The sequence below is a fragment of the Amblyomma maculatum genome, chromosome 1 (genome assembly GCF_055883805.1).
Source record: "Amblyomma maculatum isolate TAMU_Amacu chromosome 1, ASM5588380v1, whole genome shotgun sequence".
Taxonomy (NCBI): Eukaryota; Metazoa; Arthropoda; class Arachnida; order Ixodida; family Ixodidae; genus Amblyomma; species Amblyomma maculatum.
In genome coordinates this window covers 278,002,677-278,020,989 of record NC_139344.1, presented here as the reverse complement: position 1 = coordinate 278,020,989, position 18,313 = coordinate 278,002,677, and the positions used below count along the sequence as shown (strand labels likewise).

The 18,313-nt window shown below is 42.1% G+C and overlaps 1 protein-coding gene across 4 annotated transcripts in view; it reads right to left on the bottom strand.

Annotated features, from left to right (window-relative positions):
* The window catches only part of mgl (low-density lipoprotein receptor-related protein megalin), a 190,113-nt gene that overhangs the window by 24,459 nt on the left and 147,341 nt on the right, over nt 1-18,313 (bottom strand). For all 4 annotated transcript variants that reach the window (XM_084591382.1, XM_084591383.1, XM_084591385.1 and 1 more), the window contains 13 exons: nt 15,659-15,843; nt 15,344-15,597; nt 13,286-13,460; nt 12,857-13,082; nt 11,723-11,944; nt 10,754-10,940; nt 6,815-7,118; nt 2,604-2,832; nt 2,390-2,518; nt 2,163-2,318; nt 1,857-2,091; nt 1,596-1,763; nt 180-301 (listed from right to left, as the gene is read on the bottom strand). In XM_084591382.1, the coding sequence (XP_084447508.1) occupies nt 180-301; nt 1,596-1,763; nt 1,857-2,091; nt 2,163-2,318; nt 2,390-2,518; nt 2,604-2,832; nt 6,815-7,118; nt 10,754-10,940; nt 11,723-11,944; nt 12,857-13,082; nt 13,286-13,460; nt 15,344-15,597; nt 15,659-15,843 (2,592 nt within the window). The remainder of the gene's footprint in view (nt 1-179; nt 302-1,595; nt 1,764-1,856; nt 2,092-2,162; nt 2,319-2,389; nt 2,519-2,603; nt 2,833-6,814; nt 7,119-10,753; nt 10,941-11,722; nt 11,945-12,856; nt 13,083-13,285; nt 13,461-15,343; nt 15,598-15,658; nt 15,844-18,313) is intronic.

Genomic DNA, 18,313 nt, shown 5'->3' with positions numbered 1-18,313 from the left:
TCTCAATTCTGTACAGTTAAGTTCGCTGCAGTTGTATTCACACCTGAAAATCCTATTTGCTTTGATTTCTTTACTGCTGTGCAGCCAACCACATTTAGTTTCAGCTTGCTGCAATACTATCATTAATAACAGCAATCACATTAATGCACATCAATACAACTCAACACCACAGAACTTACGAAGCTGCAGGTCAGTCCAGTAGATATAGTTCTCATAAACTGTGATTGCAAATGGATAAATTGTAGCAGACACAAGAGTTTCCCGGTTCTTTCCATCTAGGTCGGAACGTTCAATCTTTTCCCTGAAAATAAAATATGGTATAAGTGAGAATGCTGGCAAGACCATCAACGTATAGTATTTACATTCAAGATTACGAACCTGAAAATGACGAAAAACGGGTGGAAGTTACATAGCATCACTTGAAGAGGTTACGAAAACGCTCCCAGGCGTTTTGCTCTCTTCCAAAAATAGAAGCAAGAATAGCCCAACTTTTAAAGGGTACCCCTGAAACGCTCGCCTGGATAACTTTTCCGCTCAACAGCAAATAAACAGGGAAACAATGCCTAATCTGTACAGTTACACCCTCATGCAGCTATCGAACAAGCTCATAAAATTCCAGATACATGACACATCCTCTACACATCTTATGAACACAACTTATGATAACATGCCCTATTGAACTGTTTTTAAAAGGCTTCCAAAGCCAAAAAAGAAGTATGGTTGCAATTTTTCGTGATCTATGTTATTTTCTGTGGTATAAAGCGGAAGACGTCGGGTATAGAACACATTTGGTAATAAAGGGCAAGTAATCTTTGAATTTTAATCAAGAACCTCACTTATAAGGGACAATTTAACTTAACTTGTTGGGTTTATTTCCCACTACATAAGCGCAATGCCACTGCTAGCAATCCATGGTTGCGTTCATGCTCCAAGGAGAAGGCAAGACGTGATCTCTCATGTGATGTGGACATGACAAAAGCATGACTCTAGCTAAAATAATTAATTATAGAGACATAGCCTAGCACAGCCACTTTCATGAGCACCACTGCCCATGTGCAGATTGCCTTAACGGAGTCGCATGCATCCCGGCGATATGCACGCCTGCCGTGTTGGAACCAATCAGCGTTTGTGCACTAACGGAACCAGATTACGGTAGAGGATCATGCTATACTATACATTTCTATTATTATAGACTTACAAACGAAACGAGGGGAGCAGTGAAGTTAGCAATTTAAAGCAAATGTTTTGCAAAAAATGTTTTTTTTTTTTTTTTTAATGAAGCTTTTTGGATTGCTGAATTATTCGGACCCTTTCCCAGGTACCACCTAGTTCGAAAAATTGGCCGGTGACTGTATATGTCAGTCAGACTCCTTTTGTAGCCAACAAGCTTTTGTAACAAGGCATAGATTCCTTTTGTGAAACTCCTAGTCAATCAGTGGCAATATAAACAGTGAAAGATCAGCAACGTGGCAAAAACCCGAAATTCAGCTAATAAAAAAAATATGGACAAAAGCAGCTTTCCGGAACTTGTCTGTTATAAATAATGGGGTTCAGTTGTACTGCCTTACTAAAAATGTAAACTTTTCATCCCTTACCGTAAAGCATCAGTCCAGTAAAGCTTTTTATCATCGTAGTCTATGGCTAGGCCACTTGGCTGGGTCAGGTTTTGCTCCACAATTGCCTGCTTGTTGTTGCCAGCCATAGTTGCACGGTATATTTTACCAGTGTTTCCATACCGTCCCCAGTCAGTGTAGTACATATACCTGTTTCCATAAAGAATAAAATGTCAGTTCCGTCGAGCAGTAAGCCAGCCAGCAAGAAACCAGCCAGTGCAAACCCTAGAGTTGGCAACATACCCTTGGCAAGGGTCAAGCACAATAGCCCTTGGTCTTTCCACATGGGCAATCATGACTAACTGAGTACCATCCCTGTTCATGGCATAGATGCTGCGGTTGGCAGAGTCGGTCCAATAGATTTTCTTTGCTGTCCAATCAAACGCTATGCCCTCTGGATTGATTGTCTTATTCAGGACTACATGAATGTCCATTTTGTCAGGGTTCACCCATGAAATGCTGCCATCTGGACGAATTTCTGTGCAGGAAAAAAATGATAATGTAAAAGCGCCCCTCCAGGAAGGAGGCAGGACAACAGTAATTACTTACGAGTGAAGTACATCCTTTTATCTGCATAGTCAAAATCAAGGCCCACAACATTTGTGAGATTCCCTCGAGGCTGGAATGGCACGCTTGTCTTGTGAGGATCCATGAAAAGGCTTCGAATTTCCCTCCTCGTGGTGAAGACGAGGAACACCTTGGACACTGTAATATAAAGCAATTGGCATTGTTCACACCTGTGCCATGCAACTGGTTACAAATAAAGAAAAACTTACTATCACACTTGCGTCCGTCAGCTGCTAACTCGCCTGAGGCACACCCACATTTCCATTTTGTACCATTGTAGGACTCCGGCATGGAGAAGCAAAGCTGGTCACATGGCCGCGTTGAACAGGGTGATGAAGCTACAGAAAGCAATGAAAAGTTGAGCGATTCAATGTTGTCCTGCATAGCCTTTATAGAAGAAATTGTACAAGAAACATATTTTACCAGGCGGCTGATTAGAGCTGTCAAAGACCACAATGTCTCGTAACATATTCAGGTCAGACTTGACTGGCTCAGGTAGTGTGGTCGTGTTGGTCTGGAACTTGCTGGCCTTGTAAATGGTGCGCAAGTTCCTATCAGCCCAGTAGACATACTGGCCAGAAACAGCCACACCCATTGGGTTTGGAAGGTTCTTCCTGACATACTGCCGGTTTCCACCAGAGAATGCAACTTTCTGAAAATACAAGAATAACCCTGATCACGGTCTTTGCACCCTTGAGATAAATTTTAACACGATTTTAAAGGCCCCGTTCACCAGAAAATCCAGCGCTGGCGTTGTGATCCACAAGCATGGCACTGGCAGATGGTGGCTGGCAGCTGACACAGCCACATACTGAGTGGACATAGGAGTGCTCAACATTATGTTTGGCAGGTTTGGTTTATGGGGTTCAACATCCCAAACCGACTCAGGCTATGAGAGACATCGTAGTGGATGGAGAGCTCTGGAAATTTCGACCACCTGGAGTTCTCTAACATGCAGTGACATCGCACAGCCCATGGCTGCCTTGATTTTCGCCTCCATTGAAAAGTGGCCGCCACGGCCAGGATCTGATTTCACATCCTTGGGCACAGTAGTCAGGCACTCTAACCACTGCAAACACAGCGGCAGGGCTTACGTTTGGAAGGAGCTGCAACTCTGGTTGCACCTTACATATGGGAGGGTGATATCAGATTCAGACTGCCAGAACCTTTGCATTCAGGTGACCCTAGGCCATGCAAGCACGTTCATAAAGCTTGGTTAAAGCAGGGCTTTATATGTGGGGTGGTAGCCTATGCTTTTGCATCACACCCTTAAAGGCAGAGCTTGAGTGTCTTTTAAATCTGAATCCGGTGTATAAAACCTTCATCTGGTGTCATGCAGTTTGTACTTCCATTTCTCAAAACACCATAAATATAACTTTCTTCGCTTTGCAACACAACTAGAACCAGCTGCCTATTGCACTTGTAATCCTAGATATGACCACCAGATCATGCATTTTTTAGCTATGAGAAATTTGCGGCAGTGTATCACAGTATAGGTATAGTTCTGGGCAATCCTCACATAACATTAAAAAAAAGAAAGCATTTTTATATCAATAACTTTAAGCTCTCTTCCATTTGCTGGAGCAGAAACATGCAAACAAGAGAGAGAAAGAGCAAGGGAAAAGGGCAGGCAGTTAACCAGAACAGTCTTCCGGGAAGAGGGATGAAGCTATAGAAAAGGCAAAGAAGTAAGTGGTGAGGAGTACCCCCCTCCTCCCAAGTCACACAAGCATGATCTTCTTGGAGTGAAACAGTGCTATGTAGGGCTTATAAGCAATAAACATGCAAATAATGTGCTGCCATTATGTACTAGATTCATTTATTTAAATGACTAATCCCTATCACTTGCTCAAGCACCCAATAAATTCGGTTACACGCATTGTGAAAACACTACCAAGTAGTTACAATCAATTAAAATCTTAACTGCCAATAGTATGGCATATGCCTGCAATATACAGACCTGAAGATGGCAGAACTAGCCTCTCTAGAAAATTTTAAACGAGTGAAGTATACACACTCCAAGCTGATACAGCATCCCACGGCAATGGTACATTACACACCACTTTGCACAGTAACTAAAGCAAATGATGGTCTATACAGCCCTAGTGCCTCTAAAACAAGCTTCATTGCATATTTTTGCAACAAGAGCTTATTTCAGCAGCATCTATGGCAGCGGACGTGTTGTGCAGTATGCAAGAATTAAATAAACTGAGTCAGTCTTCAATAATTACTTCATAAAATTTTAAAATTGAATTTACACATTCCTATACAATAAAAGATTTGAATTCTGTTAATTCAAAATCCCAGATAATTCAAAGTGGCGGCCAGCACCAGTACGTTTAATTCCAAGTCCTGGAGTGCTTTGCGGGAATACCCAATCCTGATTTCACTGCGAAGTGGTGAAGTGACAACCCATCAGAGCAGCAAGGCAGCACTGCGGAGCAATGGCGATGCTTGATGCACGAAGTGCCCCAGCCTCAGTAAGTCAGCAAAAAAATCAGTTTATGGCAAGGCTTGTGAACCCCCAAAGTACACATCTGTACAGAAGGCATGCTTCACAGTAATGCAGCCATGGATACAGCTCTCTGTGCCTTCCCAAAGCACGGTTGGACTGCAGACAGTGGTCCACACATTAGTCATGGGCAGTATCTTCGATACTATGTTTCGATACATTTTATATATCGGTATTAGTTATCGCGTGCTCAAAATCAAAGTACTGGCATTTAAAATACATTTTTAGCGTATCGTGCATTTTAACGATACTCTCAAACAAAAAAAAGAAAAGGACCTCCAAATATTGAGGCCACTGTGATTCAGACTTTAGCTTGATGGCACTCACTTTGGCAGTAGCAGGGCTTAAAGTCAGGGGGTCTCGGGAGGTTCGAGACCCCCCACCAGTATTTAAGAGGGGTCTGGGACCTCACGTGTTCAAATGTATAAAGACTGCATGAATATGAAGTAGGCAACCATTTTTTTACTCTTGTCAGTTGTAGTCAGAACATTTTTTGTAGTACTATATCGTTTCGCCAATTTCACAGTGAGTCTTAGTAAGAACCAAGAATATGCTCTCTAAAGCACTACATGGGTACGCTTCACTGCAACCATGGCTTTAATCCAACGTGAAGTTCCAACAAGGCCAGCTTTCCCAGACAGCAGAGCTTCAAAAAATCCATGCTGTCTGATTTGTGCACTCCAGAAAGCACAATAAAATTACTAACTTTGCTAATCAGATTACCACCTTTGTTATTGGGATTTCAGCAATATATTGAAGTACTGACGATACAGTATTGAGTATCAGTATCGAAAATCGATTTTGATTCTGCATCTTGTATTGGTATCAGAAATATAATTTTTCAGGGTATCGAGTATCGGTATCGAAGAAACTTTTTTGAAATATCTTGCCCAGCCCTGGCGCACACTGTAATATCAGCCTGGCCACTGTACAGGCAGCGTCTAGCAGAGACCAAGGCATGAAAGTCCAAAGTTGCCATCCAAAGTTGCAGAGCTAACCTATAAGCAGAATTGACATATTTGTGGGGGACTAAGGTAGTTTCTAACAAGCAGTGGTTAGTATGCACAACACACACACAAAAAAAGTATGCAAATCAGTTTCATTAAAGAAAATTATAAATGCCCATCATTTACCCAGCTCATTTGCCATGATGGATGTTTTCTCAGATGAGCGGCAAGTAGCGGCGCAACACCAAACTTCCGATAATCTCCAGAGGATGCGTCGCGCCAGAACCCAAAACTAAAGGATCATTTGCAGTTCTGTTGTGCTAGTCGGTCTAGCCATTTGTGAGTGCATAAGGCAGGGTGCAGTGCTGTTTTTGCATTTTTTATCTGCACTGGCTTCAGACTACAGTTCTTGTGATCGCATCATTAGGTATTCATTGCTTTCAGTAGCATACACACCGCGATGCCATCCCGCAAGAAATTACAAAACGAACTGTTCCGATAAGACAAAGTGAGATAGATAGAACATGCATCAACTTGTATTAGGAGTCAACTTTATTTTATGGGCTGCAAGTAGGGGGTAGACTTTTACAAAGCAATTTAACATAACCACAAAGGTAGTCCAATAAAGGTAGCATGTTCGTGCTTACTGCCCATTTTCTTGGTGTGGTTGACTAACTTGAACACCTGATTTTACTGTACATAATTAAATTTGTGTATCTGAGCTAGTCATAAGCACCTGAAATTAGCCTAAGTGCAGCACCCCCCCATTTTGGTCACCAAAGAATAAAATATATAGTTATGAACCTATTAAAAAATATTATATTAAACCTGTGCTGCTTCCACATCATAACAAAAATAACTTCAAAGCTTAATATGTACACTCCTTTAACATAAACAAACAGTTTCTACCCTTCTCGATGTCTGAACTGAAGAACACTTGCAAAAATTGTCTTATATAAACATGATTCACAAACTAAAGCATTAAGAATATTTTTACAAGTCATGGTTTTGGCAATTTCATGTTTCTACAACAGGCTTTCTGTGCCTGTCCAACCTGCATTCATGAAGTATCACAGTAAAGGTGCATAAAAATAATCTATGCATATTGCATTCTCCAAAGTAAGGTGGACAAATGATGCACCCTGCATACTCATGGAGTCAAAAAATGTGCTTACTTGAACAGCATCCTCTCTGGAGTCAACCCAGTACACATCATGGGTAACAATGTCAATTGTGAGGTCTCTTGGGTTGCTGATTCCAGTGACTACAATAGGTACACGGTTTGTGCCATCTAGGTAGGCTTTCTCAATCTTGGGATATTGACCATAGTCAATCCAGTAAAGGAACCTCTTCACAGGATTCACAGCGATCTCTCGTGGTGAATCAGTTGTTGTTTTAAGTAGGATAACTCTGTTCGATCCATCCAACTCGCACACCTCGATGTATGTTTCATGGGGGAAGACATTGGTGAAGTAGATGCTTCCTATAAAAAGGAAAAAAATTTGTTTAACATATCTGTGGTGCATGAAATGGCACTACAGTATTCCAGTTATACAGACGAACCTCTATATAACAAAGTCTTACTTGCAGCCAAAAATTTCGCTAAATCGCAAATTTCGTTACGTCGAGGTTGATATGTTTTAGCTGCCCAAATGAAGTAAGAGGTTCGTGCAATACTGCTGGGAACTTGCAAATTATGAATTAAGGAAATAAGCAAGAAATTCTAGCAATAATAGCACTAGCAAGGGCACTGGATGTTATTTTGTATGTCAGGAGCATATAATGAGTGGTAACAAACAGGCACAAACGCATAATTTTTCTCCATGTGCACGAAGAGCAAGCGCAGTGCCTAGTACTTAAAGCCGCCGCCATGTGCCGCCGCTGGTGTCATATCATCATCATCATCATCATCATCATCCAACATTTGCTAGCGGAGACAAGTCTCTAGATCAGCTGATCTAGGGACTTCAGCAACACACTGTCATATTACAGTGGACTAGATCATCTATGTCTACATCGGCCAAGCCGGCACGGCTATCTTTTGTTCAGGCTTCATGTATGCGAACCGTATTTACTTTCATAAGAGCCCACCTCAACTTTTGCCATTGAAAACTTGAAAAAAAAAAGAAAAAAAAAAAAGGAAAAAACGCTAGTTGTCAGCGCATATCTCCGTTTCGCGCCGTCGCAGTGCAGCGTATTTCTTGGCAGTGCACCAAGGTGCTGCGCACCGAGAACATCACGGTGTGTCTCTTGGCATTAGCCTTACACTGAATTCCAATAGCAGATCGCGAGCGCTTGGTCGGATCTAAAACGGAGTGCATCGCTCCGGCGTAGATCCCTTCCTCCACATTCACTTCCACAAGAGCATTCTTCCTGGTGGACGTAAGCCAATCAGCAATCTTGGATCGAAACTAACACATGTCTTTGAAGCCGCAGAGGTGCCGTTCAAAAAAGCTGCCGACGCCGAGCGCAAAGCGACGGCATATCAAGCGAAGAGAATGAAAGTTTTTCCTACCTGCAGTAATTTACGGACTCGCTCGTTACAATACAAATAACTTAAAGAATGCTTAAAAACATTGTTCTTGCGTCTGTTGGGAAGCAGAACTATTTAGGAGATCCAAATGTGAAAAAATATGCTTGGAATGTCGACGTTGTCATGACTGGCTGCAGGGTTTCATCTTGCTGCCGCCGAAGTGTGCAGGAACAGTGTTGAGAATCATGCATACAGCTCACGTGATGTGCTTTAAAAGGTTTACATAAAAGAAAAACTTACAATTTAAGTTATTCCATCTTATGCAACGATAGGCCTGATACTGTTGCTTGCTGGTGGAGTCTGCTCTTTGCTCAATTTTGATGCGGCCTGCCACGCAAGATTTTTCACCGCGAGGATTTCACAGTGAAAGTTGACTCCTTGGAGGTCGGCAAGCAGGCGCAGCTTTCATGTCATCCACAGCTGCTTGAACCACCGTGCAGCGACGAGGAAGCGAGGATGCGCCGGTCGCGGCAGGGAGCACAGACGGAAACATGGAACACGGCATAAGCGCTTCCGGCCAAATCAACCACTTTCGGCGGAGCAGATATTGTTGCTCTACGGAGCGATCCAGGATCTATACCTGATCCCATTTTGTCATTGGAATACAACTGTCCCAAACGGAGCAGAAAAACTTGATCCGCATCTGCCATTGGAATTCAACATTAGTGCTAGGGGGAGTGAAAAAGTGTAGGGGGGGGGGGGACTTTGTAGAGTGCCAGCGGCCTTGAGAGGAGTGCTTGGGGTGGCTTGCTTGGCTCGTCCCGTTGAGCAAGCCTGGTTTTCAGTATTTCCGTTTTAGCATACAGCGATTTGGGTGGGTGCTGTCTACTACCACAAAATCATTGGAACGTGTGATAGCAGCAAGAGGCTTTGAAGCTCCTTTTGAAGCTCCTTTTGAAGCAAACGATGCTGAAAAACCGGCGTCATGATCGCGGCTGACTGCTTGCTTTCTTTGATGATTGACGGCAAGGATAGACACCTTAAAAAAAAAAAGAAAGAAAGAAAGAAAGAAAGAAAGATGCTAAACTTTTCCTACATACTGAACCCTCCAAGAAAAAAAAATAAGTGGGTTCATTACACGAGTAAATGCTGTATTTTCAGTTAGCACTTTGTCATTCCGACTGGCCAGTGACATCATGGCATGACGCATCCTAAAACATCCGCACCACAGGGTTTGTATGCACGCGATGGATGGCACGGCAGTACGCCAGTCATGATTTTGTTTCACTCGCAGATTCCAGGCTGTCGGCAAAATTGGCATGTAAAAAGGCATATTAAAATGTGGTGTGTCAGGGCTGAAGTTGTAGTTCTCATCAGATTGTCACCGTGGCTGGTGGTACATGCATGCAATGCACGTGGACTTCATTAAATCGAAAGTGCGGCATAAAATGAGTTTGTTAAATTGCAAAAAAAGTACACGGTTTTCAATGGGGCAGAGATTGGGGAATGAAAAAAAATTTGTTACATCACGAATTTTGTTACACTGAGGTTAGTTATATCGAGGTTCGACTGTGAATTAATAAAAGAGAGAGGAACAAAATATGCAACTATTATTAGTAACCACAATAAACAAGTAAACCCTTTGTTAAAAGTTTGGAGCCCAAGGAGTTTGCTCCTGAGCTACACTGTGTCGCTCGTAATGTATCCCCAGTGCTGTAAATCTCCTGAATGCAAGATCTTTCATCCTGCCCATGCCAATGGCTAGCACTTCCACGAGTACTGAAGGAGCCCCACAATATGGTTTAGAAGCAGACCTTCTGGGATCTAAACTTTTGACAAAGGGTGTACATCATTACTGAAGGGCATAGTCTTGTTTGGAGATGCCAAACACAAACATTGGCCATATCACTTTAGGCGTTGTCTTATATGCAGCTACAAAGAAGTATATGAAAGTTCTGCATCGATGCCTGAAGTGTGGTCATAATGCATTTGTCACTGTGTGATAAATGAGCAGCTGTTTGTGTATGGTTGCCAGCACAGAAGGTTTTCTTCAGACTTGTCTAAGAATTAGAATTTGTCAAAAATGGCTGCAACCCATTGTGCCCAAGGTCTGAAGCTGTGACTTAAAGGTATACTATTTCACTGATGTACATCATTTTCTAAGGCACGACAAATTTACCTACAAAGCTGGCAGTATTTTGCAAAGACCAGCTGTTTGAACTTTTGTACAACTAATCACTAAACGAACGAGCACGCACGCGCACGCGCACGCGCACGCACGCACACACACACACACACACACACACACACACACACACACACACACACACACACACACACACACACACACACACACACACACACACACACACACACACACACACACACACACACACGCACACACACACACACACACACACTATATATATATATATATCTGTAAAGAAGGCAGCCATAGGTGCACCGATTAATACTGTACAAAGAAAAGTGAAAACACAATAGCGAGATGGCAAAGTTGATGTATGTTGAAGCAACAAAGTGGAAGACTTAGGCTTTTCCTGTATTTCTTCTCTTTGCTTGCATCTATTGCACTGGTGCTTCAAGAAGTAGAACTCAATTTACATGTGCAAGTACTGAACACTTGCCTGCAACCCAGTCCACAGCTACGCCACGTATGCCATTGCTGCCAATGCCATCAGCAATTACATGCTTTAAATCCGTGCCATCAGGCTTGATTCGGTAGATTCCGTTGCGCTCTCCCTGATTGAACTCAATCCAATATATGTGATTCATTGCCACATGAACGTCCAAATGTAGAATGTTGTGTCCTGAAAAAAAAAGACATTTGTATGCACGATTACTGTGCAAGTTTACAATCTTATTGCAATTCAGAAGCCACTGCAAAACTCATGGCCACATTAGCAGGAATGTTCATCTGAATTAAGAGTGCACAATCCTATTTATACAGCACTTTCATCCATTTGTGGCATGCCGAATTAGTACAATCATCAGACACTAGTCAGGTTTTCTTTTTTTTTTTCAGTGCAACGCATGCAGTTTATAAGGTCAGCCAGCACTTTCATTTATATTTAACTTGACACTGTAAGAAGACAAGTTTTATACCATTCTTCATCGAAAAGAATCACGAGAAGTTAGACAGAAGGACAAGTTCTTAGTTCAAAACATTTGATTGCGAGCAGAGGCTCTTCACGTTAACCCTTGTTTGTTTGTTTGTTTTTTTTTATACATGTGCAGCCATCTTCATTTTGCCCTACACTACAAATACCAAGGCATGAGAAAGCTGAAATTTTGTATCATCTTTTTATGCTGACATCTTCACATTAAGGCTCCTTTATGCGAAGCCAAATTTTACTCCCATAAACAATAGCATGTCACCCCATTTTTGCCCTTTTAACCCTTTGACTATTTTTGCCGTACGGGTACTATGGCCATATTTAGTCCCACGGCGTTTTTGCTGTACGGGTACTGCGCTAAACGCATAGCATTTAAAAAATTTGACACTGGGGTGAATTTTTTGGGAATATTCAACAGTCAAAGGGTTAAAGGTGCAAAGCCAACATTAGTCTCTGCACTCCAAAAATGTACCCACCTGGACCTGCAATTGGCTGCATAGCTTCTCCATGGTCTTCAAGGCTGAAACCTCGTGCCTTGTCAAGCTCAGACACAACCAGGAATGACGAGTATGGCATGCAAGACGTGTCCCCATTGCCCTTGTATCCTGTACTGCACATGCACTGCCTCTGGTTGTTGGAGACAGGTATACACAGCTGTTCGCAACCACCATTGTTGCTTCGGCAGGGATGGCTGTCCCCTGAGAGTGCAAAAGAGAAAACGAACGTCTGCACATGTATTCAAGCTTTATGTTGCTAATGGTAATGCAATGTTTTTATGAAAAAACAGCATTGGTGCAACAGATGTCACTGTTGTGATGGGCTGTTTGTGCTGCACAGTGAGAGTGATATTTGCATACCTAGGTGACCATGTGCTTTGACGTTGCACTGCATATCGCAGATTTGCTACCCATCCACACTGTACTGTGAAGAAGGCCTGTTTACTGAAGCTCAAAAGGTATCATGTCAAGTTTGCACAAAGTAAAAAATCATTCAGCTATGACCAAACGGAGAAAGGTAAGCACTATCTAAAACAGGACAAGTGCCATGTACACCACAGACCACAGTAATACAGTAATAAAAAGTAAGTAAAAGCAGTAATTAGGCACATACTATACACTGTCCTCAGTTGCTATATCTTTTCCTTCTTTTGTGAAAGTAATTTTTTGCAGAGAGCACTTTACAATAGTGAATTATGCCTTAAGAGTGGCACTAACATCTGGCAAATCTGCCTATGCAATAGTTATATAGCTGACCAGTTCTCTAACAACTTGCAAAATGATAACATTGTTGTCTCTAGTCTTTTGCCATTTTTCCAAAGCTTAGAATTACTGCCCTATCACCATCGTCGTCACCACCATAACCATCATAATTATTATTACAATGCCCAACCTATTACTGCAAGCTTTCAAGAGAACACAGCACACAAAAACTATGTAACCAATATGGTTGCTTCATTCAATATAACAGAAAGCTTGATATGCAATGCCAAATGGTACCACACCTAAATACAGATCAACGAATCAGAGGCTCAGTCATAAATTACGAGCCAGTTTAATTACCAACAACTATAACTGAACTAGTTCATTGTCAGCAATACAAAATGGCCTCACCTGGTTTCTTGCCATAAACTTTAAGGGTGACGAGACCAGGAGTGTTATCCTCAAGAACGACTTGATTGCCTCCATCTGGTAGATCCACGCGTGCTATTTTCTCATGCACAGAGTCGAGGTAGTAAAGCTTGTTGCTGAACACTGTCAGTCCCTGAGGTTTGGCCAAACCTGCCGCACTAGAAATCAGTGTCTTACGACCATTTCCATCCAAATCGACACTTTCAATCTGAAAATACAAATGCATCGTATTAACCTCAAATAAGGCCATAAAGATTCATTCCAAACACTGAAAGCATACCTCCACATCATAGCTGCTATCCTCCTAACAAATGCAGCGTAACAGTGAAAAAGGCACATGTACTATTTAAACAACACAGCTAAAAAGTACTAGGCTACAACAGCAGAGCAACATGCTCCAGAAACACTTACAATGCCTTCGAAACTCTGACTCCAATAGACACGCTTTCCTGTCAGGTCAATGGTTAGTGCCTCAAGTCGTCGTAGATTCTCCTTGACCAGAATAATAGGGTTTTTGCCATCCATTGACACCCGAGCAAGCTTCCGTGGGACACCAATGCCACCATCGTCGAGCCAGAATAGCTTCCTAAGGGGAGGAATGGTTAGATGTAAGCCCACACACATAGCAAAAGGAATACCGCTGAGCCCCGTTATAAGAGACATGGATGTAACAGACAATCGGGTATAAGAGACACCATTCACCCAAATGGTCGGCCGCCCTATGACTCATTATTTGGACCTCTTTTTTACCAGACATTAGATGTAGAAGACAATTGGCTATAAGGACAAATTAGCCTTAAAGTTTGGTACACAGTATTGCTTGTAACAGACATTTTAACATTAGATGTGGCACCATCCATCGCCAGGTTCAGTAGCAGCTACAGTGAAAACAAAAGAAGAGACACACCTGTGCCGTCATTATTAATTATAAGTTTAGCAAACAAAGAGCAGGTCAATCAGCTATGAAATGATTAAAAGAAGCCCCTGCAATGGGAATGCAACGTAGAGAAGCTCTTCAGGCTTGCCATGAAGAGCACACGTGCAACTGCATATGTGAGCATGATGAATATAGTGAAAGTTGTCTATTATGTTGCAATTCAGTATGAGTGACAAATCATCTGGTAAATGCAAAGAAAGTGCTCAGATGGTGCCGCTGACATAGCAAGTCCATGTGCCTAGAAAGTGAGACATAGCTAAGCCAAGCCCATAACAAATGACATAAAAACAAGTGGTTCAGCTCTGGCGAAGACAAATAAACTGCTCTGTTTGCTATTCAACCAGTTTAAACTCCACACAGAAATGCCTTATTTGCTTTTCATTTATTTTTCTCCCGAGTAGCAACATTCACAGACTTGTTACTCACAGCCGCTGCATAAATGTCTGAGGGATATTTCTGCTGGTGATGTTTTATAGTTTTGGTCGCTTCTAGCACCTTGGTGGTAAGCTGGCTACTTTTACGATTTCGTGGCACTTTTTTTTACTTGAATACTTGTAGTGTAACCAGACACATAACTTAGTTGTGAACCGCTAGTTGTGGTGCCACGTCACATCGCGAATGCACTTTGCAATTGCTGCAAACATAGTTTGGCAACATGTATAGCTTTGGCACATCGGCCATGAGGCTCTTGGCCTGATTTTCAAGCTGGGAGAGGTTGTGTTGAACAGCATCAATGCAGCTATGAAGCAGACCAAGATTTACAACTATTTCAGCAGTAAATAAATGTAAGAAAGTTGCGAGGAGTGGTCAGTGTGGTGGTCCACCATGCAAATGCAATATGTTTTAATTTTAATTTTAAGTACACTGTCAGCGCAGCGCGGTGGCCGAACACTGCGAAACATGCGACCATGAAATTGATTGACTTTTACAGAACTATTATACTGGATACCGAAGCAAATCCGCGCAGGAGGCTTTTACTAGAGCCGTGGCATATTCAGCAAACATCGGGGAATGTTAATCGCTCTTTGAGCACCCTTCCCTCTTTATACATTCATGGATTGTGGCCATTGACCTGGAGGTCATCGATGCAAGGCCTTAAAAAGACAAGCTGCGCCTCGCTTGGAGTCACACCATGATGAAGGAGCAGAGTCAGCTCCAAAACGTCCTGATTTTCTGTTAAAGAACTTGGTTGGAGTCATTGACCTGTACCTTAAAATTAAAATTAAATTCTCCAACAAGAAAGACTTCTATAAAATGTTTTCTTTTGAGTCTAAATGCAATATGTAAATGAAAGCTATTAATAAAGCTTTTGCAACATAATGTACCCTTCTTTTCTTGCATATTTTAGCCATAAGATATAAGGTCTGGTTAGAAAATATACATGGTACCCTGCTTATAAGGGACCTCTCATATAAGAGGCAAAAACTGCTCCCCAGTGCATGTTCCCTATAAAGGGGTTCAACTATGTAAACATATTAGAGACAGGATATAAGACTCAGTCCCAAAGATGACACAATAAAAGGTGAACTCACCCTTGTTCAGGGTCAACTACGATTGCTTTTGGCTTTCCAATTCCCTTCTCAGATCCATCATTCGTAAGCAAGACTCGACGGTACTGTTTTACTCCATCTACCTTCACAATTTCAATGTTTGAAGACTTCCTATTTCCAATATATAGGTTCCTTCCAACCCAGTCAAATGCTATTGCATATGGTGCTCCAATAATTCCATCCATCAGGAACTTGGTAACATTTCCTCCTTTTAGGCTCACGGTGTAGATAGTGCCCTGCAAATTAAAGAAGCATTAAGTCTTTTTTAAATGGTGTGCACATCAGATATAGACATACATTCTCCTTGTCTTCATCAGCGAGCTGGATCCAATAGATGTTGCCCTCTTGTTTGTCATAGTCAAAGTCATAGCCATTTTCAATGCCAATTATAGGAACAATCTGGCCAGATGACTTGTCATCAGGTGTCAGGCTGATGTCAATCAGCTGATTGGCCTTCATGAGCATCAGGAAAGGTGTGTCGACTGTAAGGAGAACATTGCATGAACATGAGCAGAGCAGAGAGAATAACAAATTACCTCAAATGCTGCCTTATGGCAACATTACATTGCCATAAAAGCAAACCACTTACAATTATTGCCACAAAAAATTGCAGAAACCAAAGACCAAATATTTCACAAAATAACAGCCAAGCTATTCGCCGCGAGATCAACCTAGAGGTGGCGCCACTGTCACTCCGGTAGTGTGGATCGGCAGCCGGCGGCGCTCGCAGAAACGCACGCTGCGTAGGTCTGCTTCCGAGTTTACGGCGGGTTTGTTGGCGATGAAAACATGTCTTCTACAGTATTTCTGCAATATTGCAGAAAAAAATCCAAGGATTTCGCCAATGCAGCAGAAGAAGAGCGGATTTTAGGAAAACAAAGCACGCAACCACCAGTCTTCTAGATTTACTTCGCCCGTTTCTTGCGCTGTACCGCGCTCACGTGCCTAATGCTTGGGCCTGCCTAATGACAGCTTTGTTTTTCTTATCGACTTTTAAACATTTTGCGAGTGTCTCATGCAAGTGAGACCGGCGAATTTAGTGTCAAGCCTACGCAGATACAAGGTTCGTGCTCTGACCTGCAGTAATTTAGATTGAATCGAGAAAGCCTGGTTCATTATATTGTACTTGACTCGAGGGTTAAGCAGGTTAAATGTAGCGTTGGCAGCGCACTGCATGGCGAGTTGCTTTAAACTGAGTGCACATCAACTCTGGCCCAGACAACCACACGCAAGTATTCCCCAAAAATGAGATCACACCGACACTATACAGGAAACCTCGCCGCACAGGAAAGCTGACGGCTCACGTGTACAGCTGAATGGATTGAATTTGCCGAGATGCTTTTTGCGTCCACTGTCATAGAATGTGATAGTGTATTAATGCATGCGCCATTAACTGTAAATGATTTCCTGAAACCGAGAAAAGTATAAGGAATTTCTGATGTGTTAATATATAACGGTAAATTAATAGTGTAATTATTTTGCTTTGCAATGCGAATAAATTTCACCGTGCGAGAGAACTTTTACACACTTGACAGAATTTACAATGATCAGCGATTAATTTTCAGTAACGGTAAAGTGCAAGCTACGAATTACTCGCTGCGAAGACATCGTCATAAACTGCGCATGGGCACTGTCATGTTCTGGGAAGCAATTTTACAGGCAGAAAATTTCTTTATCACTAATTATTTAGCAGTGAGTAACTAAATCTTATGCGAAGTAAATTATTAGGGTTGCTTCCAAAACAGATGCCGGATATAAAACTATTCCGAAAGAAATGGAGGTCATCTTATCATGCGACTATAAAAATGTATTTATTCCCGAACCAAACACTGATATTTAAGCCCGCATGAAGCTGTTTTACTCCCCTTGTCAGAAATGACGAGTTTTGTCGGAAGACAGCACTTGGACGAAGAGGGATTATAATGATTATAATAGGCTACCAGTAAAGTACATTGATCTAGGTGTATTATGTAATATTTAGGGTAACAATTAGGTGCAGGGAATATGTTTCCCAAACATTCGAGCATTTCTCTAAAGCAAAATGTGCTCACTAAAACTTTTACGGATGCACAGAAGCCTTCAACAACAACAAAAAAAAAAGAAAAGAAAAGAAATGCATATTGGCCTGGGTTTAACGCATGAAATTTAAGTGGCATCGGCTATGACGGATGATTTCAGAGGCTGGTTTTGGTGTCGTTTTTTTTTTTTCTCATTATTAACACCACATTTACCACGTGGAATTGTTTATTGTGCAGTCAAATCCCACAGCAAGGGAACGCCTTTCGAAACGGTTGTGAAAATCCCCCGTTCTCGAAATCAGCAGTCGAGCGCCCTTACCATTGAGACACTGCGACAGAGGTTTAAAAGAAAAAAAAAAAAAAAAAAGAAAGTACTCACACAACTCTATCGTGCATACAGACGTGATAGTAGGCATAGAGTGGTCTGTTCAAACTGCATTCTGCTATATGAAGCAGTATGCGGTGGCATATATTTTAGTAGCTGCCGTATTCCAAACAGAAACAGGAATATGCAATTTCTGAGTGTTTGCATTAACTTTTATTGACGGCAACGACCTGCTTTGCTTTGACACGGCGGTAACAACAGTACCACTTCGTTTGAGACATTGCATGTCAAAGGATCTCAAGCGCCGAAGACTGCGATGGATGATGTCCTTATCCAAGCATGACATGCTCGATACGGACAAGTATATATATTTTTAATGAAGCGTGGGGTTATAGACTGTTCATATTTATTTTGCAAGCGGCATATAGGTAAGCAAAAGCTCACAGGAACCGCGAAACAAACCAAAACACTCCTGTACACGCCGCATGCGCGCGCGTAAATCACTGCGGGCTGGCACGCGACGTGAAAACGCATCCACACTGAGCAGGTTTCGCCGCTGAGCCGCAAGGTGGCGACTCTGCTCGATCTCGAGGCCAATACTGTTTCGAA